The 22,197-nt window shown below is 38.9% G+C and overlaps 1 protein-coding gene across 1 annotated transcript; it reads left to right on the top strand.

Moving 5' to 3' along the window:
- The first annotated feature begins 1,796 nt into the window (after window positions 1-1,796).
- LOC130715928 (zinc finger BED domain-containing protein RICESLEEPER 2-like) lies at window positions 1,797-7,598 on the top strand. The gene is made up of 3 exons (XM_057566088.1): window positions 1,797-1,920; window positions 5,786-7,492; window positions 7,582-7,598. Exons 1-3 carry the CDS (start codon window positions 1,797-1,799, stop codon window positions 7,596-7,598), a joined length of 1,848 nt encoding a protein of 615 aa, XP_057422071.1.
- The last annotated feature ends 14,599 nt before the right edge of the window (window positions 7,599-22,197 follow it).

Raw genomic sequence — 22,197 nt, 5'->3', positions numbered from 1 at the left:
CTCTCCCACGTTAAAAAAAGAACCCTTAGTCTCCCACGTTCTGATTTTCTATTCCCACTGTTTTTTCTTTCCGGCTATCTTCTATTTTTTTTTTTTACATTAGTTCATCTAAATCCTGTTTATTAATATTGGAGTATAAACAACCATAAGAAATGAACACCTAATTGTAAAATTGGGATGTCCAGTAATGATAACTAATAATGTATATTATCAGGAAAAAGCAAAGCAGAGTAAGAAATAAACAATAAATGGTGGGCGAGCGGTTGCTTCACTGCTGTGGGTTATGGTGGGGTGGGTTCTGGACTTCTGGTGGTGAGAGGGAGAAAAAGAATAAGAAGAAAATGAAGTGGTTGAAGAAGATGAAGGAGTTAAAGAAGTTTACGGATTTTTTATTTTTTAATTCATTTTTTTTTATTTATGAAGAGAGGGGTGAGAATAGTAAAATGAGGGGTGTAGTAAATAACTTCTGTTGGAATTTTGACGGAATGACCATTAATGCTAAATGCAAAAACGCAATTAGTTTGGGACCAAAGTTACAATTAATTCTTATATCTATTATTGTATCAACAAAGATTTTTTCAGCAATTTTTCTCTTGATATATACAACTAATAAATTTATGAGAAGATCATCTTCAATTTTGTTGCAAAGCAAAATCTTAACAACTTTCATTGCAGAAAAAGATTTCTCTGTAGATGCTGTTGAAACAGGGAGTGTCAAACACAAGACGTATTAATCTATCAATAAATGGAAATATTGTTGTCTTTCGAGTTTCAACTAACTTTTGGTAAAACATAAACTGAAATTTTTTCCTAAATTAAGATATCGTGAATGATAATGTCTCAGTTGAAACAATAAATTTGTTTAGCTCGGAAAAATACATATAGTTGATGCAAATTTCAAAATTCTTGGGGGACGATGACCCCTGCCAACCCCTCCCTAGATACGCCCCAATGTATGGATGTGGTGTGCACAAGCTTTAAACTCTAAGTAATAACATAAAAAAATTGATTTTATAATGTTCTCATACTTCTTTTTTTCAACTAAAGACGAATGAATGAAAAGAAGAACCAAAATTATCATATTAAATTTTAAAAAGTATTATTAAAATTTTAATTTATAATTAAATATTAGCAATAAATGTATAAAACACATAATGTTATGAAAAAACATGCACGTGTATAAAGATATATCACCCCTCACTTATACACCACAATCTAAAATAGTGGCTATAAAAATTTTTCATAGTTTTTATAGTCTCTGAAAAAATTTGTTTAATTGATTCTAGTCCTTATGACGTCATAAAACATTTTTGAAATATTTTTTATTCATCATTAGTCCACGTAAAGCTAAGTAATCGGGCCGAAGTCCGCAGGACCGGAGACTAGCGCGGAAAATAAAGGACCACCTAACAGCGAGCCTACGCGGGGCAGGCCATCGTAAAGTGGGCATGCGCGGAGCGAGCCTACAAAGGCGGACAAAGGGATAAGATAGGTCAAAGTCCGCAGACTGGCAGGTGCTATAGCGCGGGAAATACATGACCGCTTACCTGCAGACCTACGTGGGGCGGGCCAACCCGCATACCCAGTCTAAGTCCTCGTGGCAATCCTATAGTCACACATAGGTGACCACATGTAATTTTCACATCAGTCTTAATCATTTCAAAATTATATTTCATCAAATCTAGACATTTCAAAATTCTCTTTAGTCAAATTTAGTTATTCAAAATGCTCCCACAATCAACTTGTATAAAGTTTTTTTTTGTAAGCCAGTAAACTTGTATAAAGTGGGACCAAAGATGGGAACACCTTCATGTTTAGACAATCTCGATGTGCTGATCATGGGTGGAGATAAAGGTTTACAATCAGCCATCTTGGCTTTTGCCAAAAAGTCTTGGATATACTTGGATATACTTCTGTTGAGTAAGAAGTATATTTGATATTTGACGAAAAAATTGAAGGGAGGTTATATTTTGAATAAGAATGAGATTTGTATATTTCACCCTAATTTTTTTTCTTCTTCTGAATTATAAAATTTTAATTATAAACTATTTTATCGGGTTGAACCACCGGACTGTTAACCTTATTTGGATTCTATCCATCAATTGCTCTCTCTAATCCTCTCCTACATAAATTTTAACTATTAGAGCATCTCTAATGAGAGTGTCTCACACTAAAGAGACTCTCTCACTACTGTCTTATACCATTGGAGAGAAACTGTTCTTCCACCATGTCTAATTTGGGTGTGGTAGTATAGATACTTCTCTCTCATGTGTCTTTCACAAATATGTTCATATAAAATATTATTATATTTGTTTATCATTTAATCACCCAAAATATGTAGTTGGTTCTGGGGTCTACAAGAAAAACTTTTAAGAGTTTTTGGATTGGAGTAAAAAATTAGTAAGTGGTTTAGATGATGTGACACTATGAAAAATTGTAAAGAATGAAGTGTAGACACTCTAATGAATGTGTTGGATAAAGATGCTCTTAGATGCATCCAATTCCTTCAAATAACTAAGCGTCCAAATTTTTCATAACGTGCTGGATCTAGATCCTCTCTATCAAATTCCCTCTTCTGTGTAACAAAAAAAAAGCCCTCTCCTGCATAAATTTCAACCATTGAATGCATCCAATTGCTTCAAATAACTCATAGTCCAGTTTTCTCATAATGTGCTCCACTTTTCTAGTGCTGCTGAAGATCGTGTCAGTAGTGGACCACAACCTTGTTTTTTTTTTCTTTATGTTCTCACAAGCTTGTTAACATTGAAAATGTCAGTATTCATTTTTATTTCCTAAAACATTTGTAAGAAATAAAACAGTAAGATATATTAAAATAGAGGAGGGTTCCATTTACTTTAAGAGTCACTTTAAAAAGCTACTCCACATCCTCACCCTTGATTGTATTAAAAATTAATGGTTGAGATTAATTGCTAATCCCTTGTCACGTGATCCTCATTTGGATCTCTGTACTGACTTTTTTTATTTGAAGATTCTAGCACCTCAGTCTCAACCTCTCCTAAACCAGTAAAATGTTTCTCTCTAACAACTCAAAAGACAGAACAACCTGTCCTCCTCTCCATTCTCTTAGCCTTGATCCACAACGGCATCGCCATTGTGATGGTATCAATTACCTTGTTTTACCTTCATATATGTATTAATTATTTAATTAGGGTTTTGCAACGAGCAATTTGGTACGTACATGAACTTAAAATTGTCGCTACAATGAAAGCCTTCCATTGAACCATAATTAAATTAAGTTTTACAAATAGTTCCCCAAAGAGCGAAATTTGATAATAAAGCAATTCAATATCAGGTCTAAACAACTCAGGTTTCCTCGCCGTCATCAAGGGTGTGACCTCAATATTGGTGTCGCTGATATTAAATTGGGCCTATTGGAAAGAAAAATAAGCTATGGTTCAAAGGCAATGGGAATGGACTGGAGAAAAGGATGCTGTCTTTTTTGAGTTTTTAGAAGTAACCCATTTTGATGAATAGGCGAATCAAAGAGACGATGTATCAGAAGCTTGAAAAAATTCATGGCAAGGAGAAAAGAAGGTCACGTGATTGAACATTAGCAATTAATCTCCACCATTAAATTTTTAATACAATAAAGAGTGAGGATGTGGAGTAGCTTTTTAAAATTACATTAGAGTAAATGGAGCCTCCTCGTTAAAATATAATATTTTGTTCATTTTACACAGTTTTTTTTTATTTTTACTTTTTTAGATGCTAACTTTTTGGAATTCTACCCAATTAATTATTTTCTCTATGTACTCATTTTCATTTTAAAGATATTTCTGAAAACTAAGAAAACTTAAAAATTAAATCGAATATTTATAGAAAAATGGATTGTTTAAAAATAATGTTTCATTCACACGGTGGCGGATCCATGACCCCGGGGTAGGGGTTCAAAATTTTCAAATAAGCATATCGATAAAATTTTCAAACCAATTACTCATGGAAAATTGAAAATGACTGGAATGTTTTGTGAGGAAAGGATTATTTGTAAAGAGAGAAATATGTTGCTGCTACATTAAAAAAAATTGATGTTAAGCAAACTAGTGTATGTAAAATATTTTTTCATCAAAGTAACATGTGGCCGAAATCAATGTCATTGGCTTCAAATGGTCAATACGAGGAACAGAAACTAGTTAGAAAATAGGCAAGTAACAACTAATAGTGCTCATAACTAATTCATTTAAGCAAATTCAACAATTGACAACATACTCTACAGGTTGTTTCAAACTCTAAAGCTCCTGGTAGTGCTCCTTTTGCAAGTGCATATGTCATTGTTCTTGTTATATCTCAGGTATTGTGGATAGAGCTGGGCGAATTGGCCCGCGCCCGCGGGCCGGCCCGCGTAACCCGCAGTCCGCGCGGGCTGTGGCCCGCTGAATGGTTGCCCGTTTAAATGCGGGCCTACGCGGTCTGGCCCGCTCAACCCGCGAGTTCAGGCGGGTTGAACCGCGGTTTTGCGGGCTGGACCGCATTATAAAAAAAAAACCTTGAAATGAAGAACTGGCCCAACAGGAAAAAAAAAGTTTAAGACACCAAAAAAAAAAAAGGTCCAACCCATTCCTCTCTCTAAAATCTTATCTGATTTCATTACAATTTAGTTACAAACCCTAAATTACTTTTGGTTCCTCTCCTCTCTCTCTCAAATGACACACGCTCCCTCTCTTCCTCAAGTCCCACTGTCCCAGCCGCCCAGCACCAGCAGCCAAGCACCCAGCACAGCAGCCACCCGCGGCCACCACACACGCTCCCTCTCTTCCTCACGCCGCCGCGCCACCGCCCATCAACCAGGTTTGCTCCTCCTTTCTTAATGTTCTATCTTCCCTGTTGTTTGGTACCATTGATAAATTAGATAACTATAATGCAAAAATACAAGTAGGATGGGACGAGATAAACATGCAGTGAACAAGACAAGATTAAAATGCTCACTGAAGATATATAGCATGGACAGACACACACAGAATGTAAGCCAATTTATTGGGATAAAAAAAATGCAGAGCCCTCAGATCCCATTTCTAAATACAAATCATTAACAGCTTTTTCCACGGGCTTCATTCACATCCTTCTTGCACCATCACATAACACACACACATACACACATAAAAGGATCCTAATCCCACACACACATATATAGACACAGAGAGAGAGAGAGAGGGATGCAGGTCCAGTTATGAACAAAACCAGGTTTGCTCCTCCTTTCTTAATGTTCTATTTTCCCTGTTGTTTGGTACCATTGATATGAATCAATCCTTTTATGTTGGTGATGCTGCTGGGAGAAAATCAGATCATAGTGTGGTCATTGTTTCAGTGTTGATTTTGACAATGCTGAGTTTGGAATGTGGTGTTATCGTGAGAAAGAATGATCAAAATCAAAGGTTACACAGGTTTAGCGTGAGTGCTGTATATATCTAAGGATGTTTTTTGTCTGCCACAATGCCCAACCAGCTATAATAGGTTGTAGAATATGCCAACTTAAAATTGACGGAATGCTACATGCATTAGACTAATAGCACCACGTATTTCAAGAGGTTCCCAGTGTAATCTTAGCAAACTTATTTACTTTTTTCTAAGTCATTATACAAAAGGTCAAAAAGTCACAAATTTGATGCTTTTTAGTTTTTTCCATCACTTTACTCTTTCCATTTTAGAGAACCAGATCATAGTGTGGTCATTGTTTCAGTGTTGATATTTTTTTTGTACAATGTTTTTTTACTGAAGTTAGATTCTATAGTTTTGTTAGATAATATATTCTATTTTTATTGTTTTATAGGAGGAAATATGTCTGAATTTGATTCTTCTGATTCCTCTATGAATGAATTGGATGAAACTGTTAATGTTGGTGAGTCTAGTGCTAATCCTTTGAACCTTGAAACTGAAAATTCCATTGAATCACCCGCAGAAGTTGATAAGAATAAGAAGAGAGATAGGTCGCTCACATCTAATGTTTGGGATTACTTCAAAACAATTGGTAAAGGATCTGATGGGAAAAATAGAGCTGAATGTCTTGCTTGTGGGAAGCAATATGTATGTGGTGGTCATGACTATGGAACTTCATCTTTGAGGCGTCACAAAAATGCGTGTCAAATGATTCCAAAGTTTCATGAAACTACTGCTGGTAAACTAATGCTTCATCAAGGTGCCAAATTGAGAACTAGAAAAGTGGATAACAAAGTTGTACGTGATATGTTAGCCATGTCTATCATAGAGCATGACCTTGCTTTCAATTTTGTGGAGTATAGGAGGATTAGAGAGTTGTTGAAATATTTGAATCCTGAAGTAAAGGTACCCTCTAGACGTGCTTCCACAATAGATATTATTAAGTTGTATGAGGGAGAGAAAAAAAAATTGAAAGAAGAGTTGGCCAAAGTTCCAAGTAGGATAAATTTGACTTCTGATTTGTGGACTGCTTGTACTGCTGCTGGTTATATTTCATTGACTGCTCATTATGTTGATGAAAATTGGAAACTGAATAGTAAAATTCTTAATTTTTGTCATTGTCCTCCTCCACATTCTGGGCAAGAGTTGGCTAAGATTGTGAATGATTTCTTGGTGGATTGGGGAATCGAGGGAAAAATATTCTCATTGACTTTGGACAATGCTAAGTCTAATGACACATTGGAAAAGTCTTTGAGAGATAGGTTGAAGAATAATAAAAGTTTGTTATGTGATGGTGAATTTTTTCATGTTCGTTGTTGTGCCCACATACTAAACCTCATAGTTCAAGATGGTTTGGATGTTGCTAATGATGCTTTATCCAAAATTAGAGAAAGTGTCAAGTATGTTAGGGCAACGCAAGGAAGAAGGGATGTTTTTAAAGTTTATGTGGAGAAACATGGTATTGATAAGGAGACAAAGGTTGGTTTGCGTTTGGATGTTGTTACTAGGTGGAACTCCACCTACTTGATGCTTAAAAGTGCACTTGTATATCGACGTGCATTTAAGGAGCTTGCTTTAGATGATTCACACTACAAATCTCTCCCTAGTGATGAAGATTGGGAAAGAGGAAAAAAAATTTGTGAGGTTTTGCTTCCATTCTATGATATCACAAATATGTTTTCTGGATCCACTTATCCAACATCTAATTTGTATTTCATGCAAGTGTGGATTATTGAATGTTTGTTGTTTCAAAATAAGACTCATGAGGATGCGGTGATTAGGGACATGATAAAAGAAATGCAGCTGAAATTTGATAAGTATTGGTGTGATTATAGTGTTATTCTTGCACTTGCCTCCGTTCTTGATCCTCGCTTGAAGCTTCAATTTTTGGAGTTTTGTTATTCTGACATTGGACTTGATGCAATTGCTCGCCAAACTAAGATGAGGATTGTCAAACAAAAGATGTATGATCTATTTCATGAGTATGTCAACAATTTTGATGGTGGAAGTCAATCCACACAAGAGACATTGGTTACTACTAGTGACATTGCTAATGCTTCTCAACCTAGTAGTTCTCTTACCACCAATGTTTTGGATGTAAGTATTTGTTTACTCCTTGTATTTATTTTTTACCTAAATTTTTAATTAGTTTTTACATTTATTAATTATTGTTTCTATTTTATTATGTAGAGATTTATCACATATGAGAATCAAAATATGTCACAAGTAGGAAAGTCTGAATTGGAAACATATTTGGATGATCCAAGACTTTCTTCACAATATCATAAGGATCTTGATCTTTTGCAATATTGGAAGGAGAATAAACAAAGATATCCAATTCTTGCATTGATGGCTTGTGATATATTGAGCATTCAAATTACAACCGTAGCATCCGAATCCTCTTTTAGTATTGGCTCTCGTGTTCTCAACAAATATCGAAGCTCTCTTCTCCCCAAGAATGTGCAAGCTTTGATTTGTACAAGAAATTGGTTGCTAGGATTTGATGTTCAAGGTAATTATTGCATTCTTTCATGAACGAAATGTTTATAAAATCATACATTGAATTATTTTTTACCTTTTAAATTTATTATCAATTATGACTTATAACATTTGAATTTGAGTTGTAGGAGATGAAGAAGATGATGAAAATGAGGAGCCACCTACATCCAAGAATGTTGAATGAAGAATTGATGATTGATGCATGAATTGGATATTTGATGTTTTGGTTTGTTTTAGATTTTTAAGACATGTTTGTTCAACTTTAAGATTTGTAAGACTTGTATGCATTACTTAAGGATTTCATGTTTGGATTTGTTAGACTTAATGTGTCTGGATTTGTAAGACTTCTTTTATGTTATTTAAATTTATAGTAATATTATATGCAAGAAGTTAAGAATGGATTTGATCATTTGAGTTTACTAATTATGAATTATTATGTATCAACAAAGTTTGACAACTTTGGAAAAAAAATCCATTCATTTTTTAATTTAGTCATTTATAAGGTTTTTTATGAAAAAAAATATTTTTAATTTAGTTTTAAATTGCATTTTGATTTTTTTTAATTTGGCTGGTGGCCCGCGGGCCAGCCCGCTTATCCGTGGGGCGGGGGCGGACCAGCGTATCAGAGGCCCGTTTAAATGCGGGCCTACGCGGTGCGGGCCTACGCGGGGCGGGCCTACGCGGGGCGGGCCTATGCGGGGGGGTTTACCCGCATACCCAACTCTAATTGTGGACCAGTAGTACTCATCCACAAGATCAAGCAACTTGTTGTGAGAATGTTCTAAACAGACAACTGATGACTCGAGATTTAAGGTTATTTTCCTAGTTTATTGGCATGCATTTTAATATATTATTTAAGATATTTTAGTCATTTTAGGTCACTTTAGGCTTATTTCATGAATTTTATTATTTTTGTTTGGTTTTAGTATTTTTCTATGTTTTATATTATTTTCTAGATATTATTAGGATTTATTTACTTTAATTTAGGATTATATAAGTTTATTTTAAGGTGTTATCTTATTTTTATCTCTTATCTATTTTTATTTACTTTATTTTAGGAGAAGATTTGGAGAAAAAAGAAGAAATCATTGAAAATTCGGAATTAAAAAAGAATTCTGGAGGCTGGAATCATGCGCAGCGCAAGTGCACAAGCTTACCATGAACATGCGCCTCTGATCGTGACACGTGCCAGATGCTGAAGAAAATGCGCCAGATTCACGCGGGTGCACCGTGATACGGTGCTCCTGCCTACGCCTGATCATTTTCTGCACCAGAAAGGACAAAACGTACCAGATTACGAAAAATCATTATAAATTCCGTTTTTGACCTACTTTTTGGGATTTTTTTTTTCATCTTTCTTTTCTCCTAAACCTAATAAAAAATCTTTGGGAGACTTGGAGGCAATTTCTTGGTGGAGAGGAAGGCTAGGCCCTTGAGGGCCGGTGTCAGGGCCATGGAGGAGGTGACAGCTTCTCCGAATGTCCATGACTCCGTTCTATTTTGGGTTTTGCTTTTCTCTTTACCTATTTTTTATGTTGTGACTCTCTTTTAGTATTTGTGATGACTTAATTTGGTTTTCTCTCTTATTCAATATACTTTTATGCCATTATAATTATGAATTTTCATTATTTGGTGTTTCTCTCTATTTAATGCTTCAATTGGTTAATTGGTAATTTAAAGAGTTTATATTAATTCATAAATAGATTGAGAAATTGATATGAGTTAATGTAGCTTAGTTCATAGAAAGGGGAAAAATTCCTATGTCTTAGGTTATTGAATAAGAGAGAAAACCAAATTAAGTCATCCCAAATACTAAAAGAGAGTCACAACATAAAAAATAGGTAAAGAAAAAAGCAAAACCCAAAATAGTGTAAGATCAAGTTTTGATCTAGTAGTACAACTCTATGTTTTGATGATTACAAGTTAACCTTTTGATATGAACAATTGTGGTACTCTAACGTGTTTTTCTGAGTGTGCTATTTACAGGCTCTGACCTCAACTCAATCTCACACAAATCAGAAGCACTGCGTATAAAGAGTGACCCAAGCAACGCTTTCGCATTCACCATGTTCAGTATGAACAGTGGAAAAGCTTCAGAAGTTCTGAAGTTATACAAACTCTGATGTGGACTCAGTCGCTAGAAGCTCTGAAGATCCAGAAATTCTGATAACCAAGAAACACTGAAGGTTCAAATGTTCTGATGGTGTAGAAGACTCTGAAGATCCAGAAGCTGAATAGTGGAAACTCTGAAGTCCAGAAGCAAGAAACTCTGAAGGCCATGTTCTTCCCTCTGAGTTCAGAATCAGAAGATACAATGGTCAGAGGATCTGTGCTTTCCCTCTGACTCTGATCAACCGGCTTCACAAGTTCCAATACGAAGCATTCCCCTGATCAGAAGTCTCCTAGGTTTAAAGGTCGCGTCGCTATCCAAGTACAAAAGCTACTGTACCTTCCTGACGACCTACCTAACGTTCTCAGCCACAGCAGAAGCTGGATTTTCCAGAACTGCCCTCCAACGGTAGCATTTTCCATGCATCGCTCAACCCTAATCCTTGGAGTATATAAAAAGGCTGAAGACTGAAAGAAACGGCTAGAAGCATTCACATACGCAAGACATATTCAAAAATCTTCTAAGTTTTCTTTCATCTGAAATTCATTGAGTTTACTATTAGCTTTTTAGAAGCAAATCTCTTGTAAACAATTCTTTGATAAACAGTTTGTTTAGTTCCTTTAGGAGATCAAGGTTGATCGGATCCTAGAGAAGACTAAGAGAGTGAATCTTAGTGTGAGCTAAGTCAGTGTAATTGTTAGTCACTTGTAGGTTTCAAGTGCAGTTGTAACTCTTACCTGATTAGTGGATTGCCTTCATTCTAAGAAGGAAGAAATCACCTTAACAGGTGGACTGGAGTAGCTTGAGTGATTTATCAAGTGAACCAGGATAAAATCCTTGTGTGCTTTTCTATCTCTTATCTTTAGCACTTAAGTTCTTGAAAGATTTGTCAAAATCTTTAAGGTGGAAGTTTTATACTGAAAACGTTATTCAAACCCCCCCTTTCTACCGTTTTTCATACCTTCAATTGGTATCAGAGCGCAAGTTCTGATTACCACACCTAACAGTGTTCAGTGATCCGGGCCGGTGTGAAAAACAATGACTGCCACCACCAGTGAAACTCAAAGAGATGGTTACAATGCAAAGCCTCCTATGTTCGACGGTCAAAGGTTCGAATATTGGAAAGATAGACTGGAAAGTTTCTTTCTGGGTTTCGATGCAGATCTCTGGGATATTATTGTGGATGGCTACGAGCGTCCAGTTGATGCAGATGGCAAGAAGATCCCAAGGTCAGAGATGACTGCAGATCAAAAGAAGTTGTACTCACAACATCACAAAGCAAGAGCAATTCTTCTAAGTGCTATTTCCTATGAAGAGTACCAGAAGATTACAGATCGTGAGTTTGCAAAAGGCATTTTCGAGTCTCTGAAGATGTCTCATGAAGGAAACAAGAAAGTCAAAGAATCAAAGGCATTGTCTTTGATCCAAAAGTATGAATCCTTCATCATGGAGCCAAATGAGTCCATTGAAGAAATGTTCTCCAGATTTCAGTTGCTTGTAGCTGGCATACGACCTCTCAACAAGAGCTACACAACAAAAGATCATGTCATAAGGGTCATCAGGTGTCTTCCTGAAAGTTGGATGCCTTTGGTGACTTCAATAGAGCTCACGAGAGATGTTGAGAATATGAGTTTAGAAGAACTCATCAGCATTTTTAAATGCCATGAGCTGAAGCGCTCAGAGATGCAAGATCTGAGGAAAAAGTCCATAGCCTTGAAATCCAAATCTGAAAAGGCTAAGGTTGAGAAGTCAAAAGCTCTTCAAGCTGAAGAAGAGGAATCTGAAGAAGCATCAGAAGATTCTGATGAAGATGAGCTGACTCTGATCTCCAAGAGACTCAACCGCATCTGGAAGCACAGGCAGAGCAAGTTCAAAGGCTCTGGAAAGGCAAAAGGAAAGTATGAGTCCTCAGGCCAGAAGAAGTCTTCAATCAAGGAAGTCACATGTTTTGAGTGCAAAGAATCTGGGCACTACAAAAGTGATTGTCCAAAGTTGCAGAAAGACAAGAAGCCAAAGAAGCACTTCAAGACGAAGAAGAGTCTGATGGTGACATTTGATGAATCAGAGTCAGAGGATGTTGACTCTGATGGTGAAGTCCAAGGACTCATGGCGATTATCAAAGACAAAGAAGCAGAGTCAAAGGAAGCTGTTGACTCTGACTCAGAATCAGAAGGAGATCCTAACTCAGACGATGAAAATGAGGTATTCGCTTCTTTCTCTACCTCTGAACTGAAACATGCATTGTCTGATATCATGGATAAGTATAACTCCTTATTGTCTAAGCATAAGAAGCTGAAAAAGAACTTATCTGCTGTTTCCAAAACTCCTTCTGAACATGAGAAAATTATTTCTGATTTGAAAAATGATAATCATGCTTTGATCAATTCTAACTCTGTGCTTAAGAACCAGATTGCTAAGTTATAAGAAATTGTTGCCTGTGATGCCTCTGATTGTAGAAATGAATCTAAGTATGAAAAGTCTTTTCAAAGATTCCTAGCTAAAAGCGTGGATAGAAGCTTAATGGCTTCAATGATCTATGGCGTAAGCAGAAATGGAATGCATGGCATTGGCTATTCTAAACCAATTAGAAATGAGCCCTCTGTGTCTAAAGCTAAATCCTTGTATGAATGCTTTGTTCCCTCTGGTACCATATTGCCTGATCCTGTACCTGCTAAAGTTGATAAAAACCCTCTTAAAAAGGGATCTTTCTCTATGACTAAATATCATGCAAATATTCCTTTAAAATATCATGTTGAGACACCCAAGGTGATCAGAACCTCTGGGGTAACTAACAAGAGAGGACCCAGAAAGTGGGTACCTAAGGACAAGATTATCTATGTTGCAGATATCCTTGATAGCTCCACTGAAACACCAATCATGGTATCTGGACAGTGGATGCTCGCGTCACATGACGGGAGAAAGGCGTATGTTCCGAGAGCTGAAACTTAAGCCTGGAGGCGAAGTTGGCTTTGGAGGAAATGAAAAGGGTAAAATTGTTGGTACTGGTACTATTTGTGTAGATAGTAGTCCATGCATTGATAATGTGTTATTGGTAGACGGCTTAACACATAACTTATTGTCTATAAGTCAATTAGCTGACAAGGGTTATGATGTTATATTCAATCAAAAGTCCTGCCGGGCTGTAAGTCAGATCGATGGCTCTGTTCTGTTTAACAGCAAGAGGAAGAACAACATTTATAAGATCAGATTATCTGAGTTGGAGGCTCAGAATGTGAAGTGCCTTCTGTCTGTTAATGAAGAGCAGTGGGTATGGCATAGACGGTTAGGGCATGCCAGTATGAGAAAGATTTCTCAGCTGAGCAAGCTAAACCTTGTCAGGGGCTTACCCAATCTGAAGTTCGCTTCAGACGCTCTTTGTGAAGCATGTCAGAAAGGCAAATTCACAAAAGTCCCTTTCAAGGCAAAGAATGTTGTCTCAACCTCAAGGCCGTTGGAACTTCTGCATATCGACCTTTTTGGACCAGTGAAAACTGAGTCTATAGGTGGCAAGAGATATGGGATGGTTATCGTTGATGACTATAGCCGCTGGACATGGGTAAAGTTTCTAACCCGCAAGGATGAGTCTCATGCTGTGTTCTCTACCTTCATTGCTCAAGTGCAAAACGAGAAGGCTTGTAGGATTGTGCGTGTCAGAAGTGACCATGGTGGAGAGTTTGAGAATGACAAGTTTGAGAGTCTGTTTGATTCCTATGGAATTGCACATGATTTCTCTTGTCCCAGAACTCCTCAACAAAATGGTGTTGTTGAGAGGAAGAACAGAACTCTTCAGGAGATGGCTAGAACCATGCTCCAAGAAACTGGCATGGCTAAGCACTTTTGGGCAGAGGCAGTAAATACAGCATGTTACATTCAGAACAGAATCTCTGTGAGACCAATTCTGAATAAGACTCCTTATGAATTGTGGAAGAACATAAAACCCAACATTTCTTATTTTTCATCCTTTTGGCTGTGTTTGTTATGTTCTCAATACTAAGGATAGATTGCATAAATTTGATGCTAAGTCTTCTAAGTGTCTATTACTCGGTTACTCTGAGAGATCTAAAGGTTTTAGATTTTATAATACTGATGCTAAGACTATTGAAGAATCTATTCATGTTAGATTTGACGATAAGCTTGACTCTGACCAGTCAAAGCTAGTCGAAAAGTTTGCAGATTTAAGCATTAATGTTTCTGACAAAGGCAAAGCTCCAGAGGAAGATGAGCCAGAGGAAGATGAACCAGAGGAAGAAGCTGGTCCCTCTAACTCACAAACTCTGAAGAAGAGCAGAATCACTGCAGCTCACCCTAAGGAATTGATTCTGGGCAACAAAGACGAACCAGTCAGAACCAGATCTGCCTTCAGACCCTCTGAAGAGACCTTGCTCAGTCTGAAAGGATTGGTGTCCTTAATTGAACCCAAGTCCATAGATGAAGCTCTTCAGGACAAGGATTGGATTCTGGCCATGGAAGAAGAACTGAATCAATTTTCCAAGAACGATGTTTGGAGCTTAGTGAAGAAGCCTGAGAGTGTCCATGTTATTGGAACGAAGTGGGTATTCAGAAACAAGCTGAATGAGAAAGGAGATGTAGTCAGAAACAAGGCAAGGCTAGTTGCTCAAGGCTACAGCCAGCAGGAAGGAATAGACTACACTGAAACATTTGCTCCAGTAGCAAGACTGGAGGCTATCAGACTGTTGATCTCTTTCTCAGTAAATCACAACATAGTTCTACATCAGATGGACGTAAAGAGTGCCTTCCTAAATGGTTATATCTCAGAGGAAGTCTATGTTCATCAACCCCCAGGTTTTGAAGATGAGAAGAAACCAGACCATGTGTTCAAATTGAAGAAATCACTCTACGGTCTGAAGCAAGCTCCCAGAGCATGGTATGAGAGACTTAGCTCATTCCTTCTGGAGAATGAGTTTGTTAGGGGTAAAGTAGATACAACTCTTTTTTGCAAGACTTATAAAGATGATATCTTAATTGTGCAGATTTATGTTGATGATATTATATTTGGTTCTGCTAATCAATCTCTATGCAAAGAATTTTCTGAGATGATGCAGGCTGAATTTGAGATGAGTATGATGGGAGAATTAAAGTACTTTCTGGGAATACAAGTTGATCAAACACCAGAAGGAACATATATCCATCAGAGCAAGTACACTAAAGAACTTCTGAAGAAGTTCAATATGCTGGAATCTACAGTGGTCAAGACTCCAATGCATCCTACATGCATTCTGGAGAAAGAAGATAAAAGTGGTAAAGTATGTCAGAAGCTCTATCGTGGCATGATAGGTTCACTTCTATACTTAACTGCATCTAGGCCAGACATATTATTTAGTGTTCATTTATGTGCTCGTTTCCAATCAGATCCAAGGGAAACCCACTTAACTGCCGTTAAGAGGATCCTAAGGTATCTGAAAGGCACCACTAACCTTGGCTTGATGTATAAGAAAACATCAGAGTATAAGCTTTCAGGTTACTGTGATGCTGATTATGCTGGAGATAGAACAGAGAGAAAAAGTACTTCTGGAAATTGTCAATTTCTGGGAGGCAATCTAGTCTCATGGGCAAGCAAGAGGCAATCAACCATTGCACTATCAACTGCAGAGGCAGAATATATCTCAGCAGCAATATGCAGCACTCAGATGCTCTGGATGAAACATTAGCTGGAAGATTATCAGATCCTTGAGAGCAATATCCCAATCTTTTGTGATAACACTGCTGCAATCTCATTGAGTAAGAATCCTATCCTGCATTCAAGGGCAAAACACATTGAGGTAAAGTATCACTTTATTAGAGATTATGTACAGAAGGGCGTACTTCTTCTGAAGTTTGTTGATACTGACCATCAATGGGCAGATATCTTTACAAAGCCCTTAGCAGAGGATAGATTTAATTTTATTCTGAAAAATCTAAACATGGACTTTTGTCCAGAGTGAAGATGAATCAGAACCTCTGACTATGATACTTCTTGATCAGAAGATGTCTAGTCCAGAAGGTAACTCAATCAGAGTGTGTGTACCCACTGGTACTGACTCTGAAGCTGAGACAACAACGCGTGTGTCAGTATTTATGATGCATAGTTCCTTGTGCCCGTGTGACAGTGTAAGGCCCTAAGTTCAATTTGGAACAATTTTATGGAAGTTTGAATAAAATTGAAGTTTTTGGCTATGTTTGATAACTAGCAGATTAGAACTGTCAACTTGTGTGAATTTTTTAGAGGGTCTTAAAGACTTCATTTGGGAAAACTTCCTTCATGAGAGTTGTAGCCCTTCAAGTCTAGAAAATTCTCCAAGTGGTTTCGTGTCGATCCGATATCTGTAGCTCCAGATATCCCCGTTTTAGTTAACGTAGTTCCGGCTATACAGTGCCAGCCGGATTATTACATTGTTTTTCTTCTAAGTCCGAATTTAATTATGAATTTACCTTTGAGGGCTTAGGTTTTAGTAAGTTTCAGGTCTGATTAGGTAATTAGACTGGTGGGTTAAGGTTGGACTTGGGTCGGGCTTGTGGAAAACAAAACCCTAGCCCACTTGTGGGTTGCATGGGATTTTAGCCAAGGGGGAAACCCTATTCTTCCACAATCAGAAAACAGAGATACACTACAGCACCTTCACGTGAAAAACAAAGAGAGAACGTGTGAGAGAAGAGAAGGGAGCCGCCGCCCAAGCCACCACCATTGTCGCCGGTCACGCACGCGAGCAAGGGAGAGAGCGCGAGTAGAGAGGGATTCGCGAGGGAGAGGAAATAGAGAACGAGGACAGCAGCTTTTGAACCTTCTTTCCATCTCCAAACTTCTGTTTTTCCATCACCAAACAAGGTAAGGGCTGGTCTTAGGATCTTTTGGGTAGAATAGGGGTTATATCATGAGTTTTCTTGGAAAAATTATGATTCTTGCCATGCTTTGACATGATTTTATGTATGAACTTGATTGATGTGCTTGAGGTTTTGAATATGCGATGTGTGCTGGACTTTTCCAGGTCATATTGGGTTACACTGTGAACATGTTACTATATTTGATGCTGGTAGATGACTTAGAACCCTTAGAATAGAATGGCTTAAACGAAATTGATGGCAAATGCATTCTCTGTCAGATTTCTGTGCTGGACAGTAAACTTCAGGTCCTATTTTCACTTGTTTCTGGTCGTCAAATAAAGAAATGATTAAAATACAAATTGTAGATCTTCGAAAGAGCTTTCCAGGCATATAAAGATCATAAATTTTGGTCTAGTATTGTGTGTTGTAGGTCGTTTTGGGTAACTGTCATACTTGCTGTTTTTCCCTGTGTCAGACAGAAACTTTAAGGAGTAATATCACCTAATTCTGGGGCTCAAATGAAAATGATTTTAACTAGAGAGTTGTAGATATTTAAAATAGCTTTCTAGAAAGGTATCATATGTGATTTTTGGTTGAAAGATGCATTCTGTGGCTCTATTTTTGTGAAAGTTGTTTCTGCTGTCAATATGTTGAAGTTGCGATGATATATTATGCATGAGTGAATGTTCTTGCGTTCCTTTACGTGGATTATATTTATTTTCTGAGTTAATGGTTCAAGGGTCGCTCAGCTAGCCGTAATTCCCTTGTAACCCGTGAATGTTGTGTTGTGAAGGTTTGTATAAAGAGTATGATAAGACTCTAGGATTGATTTTAGAGACTTAACAAGAGAAAAGTGTAATAAACTCGCTTGCAAGTAAATGTGAATAATTGGACATAGGTCTGGTGAGGACTATGGACCATGAGAACGATGGTACCTTGCACACGAGGGTGTTTTGTGGGTTGTACGGTGAGTCCCCACGTGATTGGCTGACTGCGGTCGCCTTGTGATTCTGTGGACGGACGGTGAGTCTGGCGGACGGTGAGTCCCCCCACATGATTGAGGGTTGTACGGTGAGTCCCCTCCGAGATTTGTTCATCTGCGGATGATCGTGATTATGGCCATGGAAGTTTTGGTGGGTTGTGTGAAGTGAGATTCCGTTAGTAACTGACTCTTTCCCATAAAAGACATATAATGTACTTATATTATATATGTTGTTGTTGATTTTGTCATTATCATTCTTTTGTTGGACCTGACCCTGCTTGTTTGCTATGTGTTTGTTTGGGGGGGGTAGATGGTCGTGAAGATAATGGCGATGACTCATTCTTGGGAGTTGATGCTACGTGACGTGCCAATACTGGAGGACGACTACACTTTAGAGGAAGAGGAAGAGGCTAAGGAATAGGGTTTGGGTTGAGAGTCTTTTGTTTTCTGTTGGGGTTGAGAGTTTCCGAAGTGTTGGTATCGAACAATTTTATTGCTTAAATTCGAATTAACAAGTTTTGATGTAATCTTTATTTTCATTCAGGCCTTTGTTTCGTACCCTTTACAGTTGGTTATTTAAAAAGTTTTACGAAGTTGGTTACTTCCGCGTGTTTTTTGGAAAGGTTATGTTTCAAGAGTTTTTGTAAAATGAAAGGTTTGTCATTAATTGAAGATTAATAAGTGAATCGACGAAAACTCTTTACGAAAATTGGTTAACTAGTTACTGTGTGACACCCGAGAAATCGGGGCGTTACAGACAGTCTGTTATGATTGCGTGTAGATATGCTTCTCTCCTGTGTGTGATTGTGTATTTTACTGTTACTATCAATCTTTAATTTTCAACCGTTGATCTTAAAGTGCTTTTTGAATCAACAACGGTTATTTGATAAAACCCACTATACACACACGTTCTCTTTCACTTCCGGTTTTCACTCTCGCTCTCTCTGCTTTTTCAAAACCGCCTTTTCTCGATTTCTCTCTCGATCTCTCTTCATCTTTCAACCTTCATCTTCTACCTCAAACCTTCAACCTCTTCAAAGATGGTGAGACAAACCAGCAGATCTACTGCAGATGCACCTCGGTTCCCTCACATGGTAGTTGGTCTGGCAACGGGTCAAAGGGGCCCTGAGAATCCGACACCCGATCAAAGTCAAGCTCAAGAGCAGATTCTTCCAATTGCAGAACGGGGCTGTGCCGTTCACTGTGTATATCCTCCTGAGGAACTCCAAGTCCTGGCAGAATGGAGATTCAACCTCGACAACTTGGCTACAAATGGGTATGATCTTCGTCCTGAAGTCCAAGCTCAAGGTTGGGGAAATTACTTCAACAGACTTCGAGGACCGGTGTATGATAGATTGGTCAAGGAATTCTGGAAGCACGCCGACTGCGATGATACTCAGGTGGTATCTTACATTCTCGGCAGAAAGATCATCATCACGGAGAAGTCCTTCGTGAACTTGCTGGGTGCAGACACTGCTTATGGGTATCGTTTCCAACTCACGGAATCGAAGCTGAAACCCAGCACCAAGGACACAATCAACCAGGCCCTGTACACCACCTTCAAACCGGGCAAGACGAGTTACAAGGTGATGGACCTTCACCCCAAACTCAGGATCTGGCACAAGATCCTTCTTCACTGCATCAACCAGAGACCGAAGGGCAGTTCTCCAGACTACATCAACTTCAACCAGAAGGTGATGTTGTTCTTCATCCAAGATCAGAAGAAGATCTGCCTTCCCTACTTCCTGTTCTCCTACTTGAAGGAATGCATCCGGAAGTCTCGCACCACTGCCTCCATCAAGTCTGCAATCAAATATATCCCCTTTGGGAGGCTGCTCTCAGACTTTCTCATTGAAAGCAACCTGGTGCAAGATCTGGTTAATGCTGGATGTGTAGAGGATCTGAGCACCATAGTCAGTGATGTCTTCACTGCCAACTCTCTGAAGAAGATGGGTTTGGTCCAGAAGAAGATTGCTCCTGCTCATGAAGACACATCTTCTGAGATCAGAGGAAGAAGGATGCCTCTGAATGACTACCCTCTGTGGACACAGGCAGACAATCCTGACGCCATCAGATGCTATGTTGAAGACCTCAGGGCTCAAGGATTCGAAATTGACCTTGATGATTTCGTCAGCAGACTACCGCCAGCTCCAGAGTTTCCTTCTCCTCCCAAGAAGAAAGCTCAGAGGAAGATGCTACTGGACGAATCTTCTGAGGAATCTGATGTCCCTCTGGTCAAGAAGACGAAGAGAAAGCCTGATGATGGTGATGATAGTGATCATGAGGATGGTCCTCCCAAGAAGAAGAAGAAGAAAGTCAGAATCGTGGTGAAGCCTACTCGGGTGGAACCAGCTGCTGAGGTGGTCAGAAGGACTGAACCTCCTGCCAGAGTGACTCGATCATCAGCACATTCAAGTAAGCCTGCACTTGCTTCTGATGATGATTTGAATTTATTTGATGCACTCCCTATTTCTGCCTTGCTCCAACACTCCTCAAATCCCCTCACTCCTATTCCTGAACCCCAACCAGCCGCACAAACCACCTCTCCACCACATTCCCCAAGATCTTCCTTCTTTCAACCTTCCCCTACTGAAGCACCTCTCTGGAATTTGCTTCAGAATCAACCCTCTAGGTCAGAAGAACCAACCTCTCTCCTTACCATTCCGTACGACCTATTATCTTCTGAACCCATCATCCATGAACAACCAGAACCCAACCAACCAGAACCACAACCCAGAACGTCTGATCACTCTGTTCCCAGAGCATCAGCACGTCCTGCTGCCAGAACCACGGATACAGATTCTTCCACAGCCTATACACCTGTATCCTTCCCAACCAATGTTGCTGATTCTTCTCCCTCCAATAACTCTGAATCTATTAGAAAATTCATGGAGGTTAGAAAAGAAAAGGTGTCTACCCTAGAGGAATATTACCTAACTTGTCCAAGCCCTAGGAGATATCCTGGCCCTAGACCTGAACGTCTAGTTGACCCAGATGAACCTATCTTGGCCAATCCTCTCCAAGAGGCAGACCCCTTGGCTCAACAAGCTCACCCTGTCCCTGACCAACAAGAGCATATTCAACCAGAACCTGAACCCAAACATTCAGTGTCTAACCAATCCTCGGTTAGATCACCCCTTCCTCTGGTTGAAACTTCAGACCCTCACCTTGGAACCTCTGAACCCAATGCTCAACTGATTAACATTGGTTCTCCACAAGGTGCCTCTGAAGCCCATAGCAGCAATCACCCAGCCTCTCCTGAACCCAACCTCTCCATAATTCCCTATACTCACCTTCAACCCACATCTCTCTCTGAGTGCATCAATATTTTCTATCATGAAGCCTCCTTGAGGCTCCGCAATGTGCACGGTCAGACTGACCTCAGTGAGAATGCTGAACGTGTGGCTGATGAGTGGAACAATCTGGGCACTTGGCTGGTGGCTCAAGTTCCAATTATGATGCAGCTCCTGCATGCAGAGGGAAGTCAGAGGATTGAGGCTGCAAAGCAAAGGTTTGCTCGAAGAGTGGCTCTTCATGAACTAGAACAGAGAAATAAGCTTCTTGAAGCTATTAAAGAAGCCAAGAGAAAGAAGGCTCAAGCAGAAGAAGCTGCACGTCAAGCAGCAGCTCAAGCTGAACAAGCCAGACTTGAGGCAGAGCGACTTGAAGCTGAGGCTGAAGCTCTTAGATGCCAAGCACTTGCACCAGTTGTGTTTACTCCTGCTGCTTCTGCTTCCATTCCAGAACCTCAAGCTGCTCAGAATGTTCCTTCCAGTTCAACTCAGTCCAGCTCATCCAGACTCGACATCATGGAACAGCGTCTTGACATTCATGAGTCCATGCTGATTGAGATGAAGCACATGATGATGGAACTTCTGCGACGATCTGACAAACCTTAGTTTTAGGATCTCTTCTTTTTCCTTCTTTTTCCTTATCGTTATTTTATTTAAACTCTGTTTCTTTTTATTTATTTATTCCACTTTATTCGTTTGTGATTATATATGCATCTCTATATATATATATAATTGTGTCACATATGTTGGCAAAACCCTTTTATTCATAATATTTTTCTGTTACATCATACATTCTTTATGTTTACATCATTCCTTCTTTCCCTAAGTCTAGAATGGAGGATCCCTCTTCATTCTTCTGCACTCATGGCGCTGCTCTGACCTATCCTTCTCCAGACGCTCCAGTACATGCTGGATGTTGCTGAGTCTGTCCTTTAGCTCATCCCTCTCCAGAATCTCTTCTGAAGTCTTGAGCTTCTCTTCCATATCTTTCTTTTCTTCCAGCAGCTTGAGTTCAAGCCGGCTGAGTTCTTGCACCTCCTCCACGAAGGCAAGAAATTCCTTCAGGTCTCTCTCCAACTCTGGACGCAGGTCCTCTTCCATCA

Source organism: Lotus japonicus, chromosome 1, assembly GCF_012489685.1.
Source record: "Lotus japonicus ecotype B-129 chromosome 1, LjGifu_v1.2".
In the NCBI taxonomy this organism is placed as follows: Eukaryota; Viridiplantae; Streptophyta; class Magnoliopsida; order Fabales; family Fabaceae; genus Lotus; species Lotus japonicus.
This window is presented reverse-complemented; position numbering and strand designations above follow the sequence as displayed.

Coding starts and splice junctions, on each gene's coding strand:
- LOC130715928 (XM_057566088.1), top strand. CDS start 1,797: ATGGGAACACCTTCATGTTTAGACAATCTCGATGTGCTGATCATGGGT. Junction 1,921..5,785: donor CTTGGATATACTTCTGTTGA/GTAAGAAGTATA, acceptor ATTGTTTTATAG/GAGGAAATATGTCTGAATTT.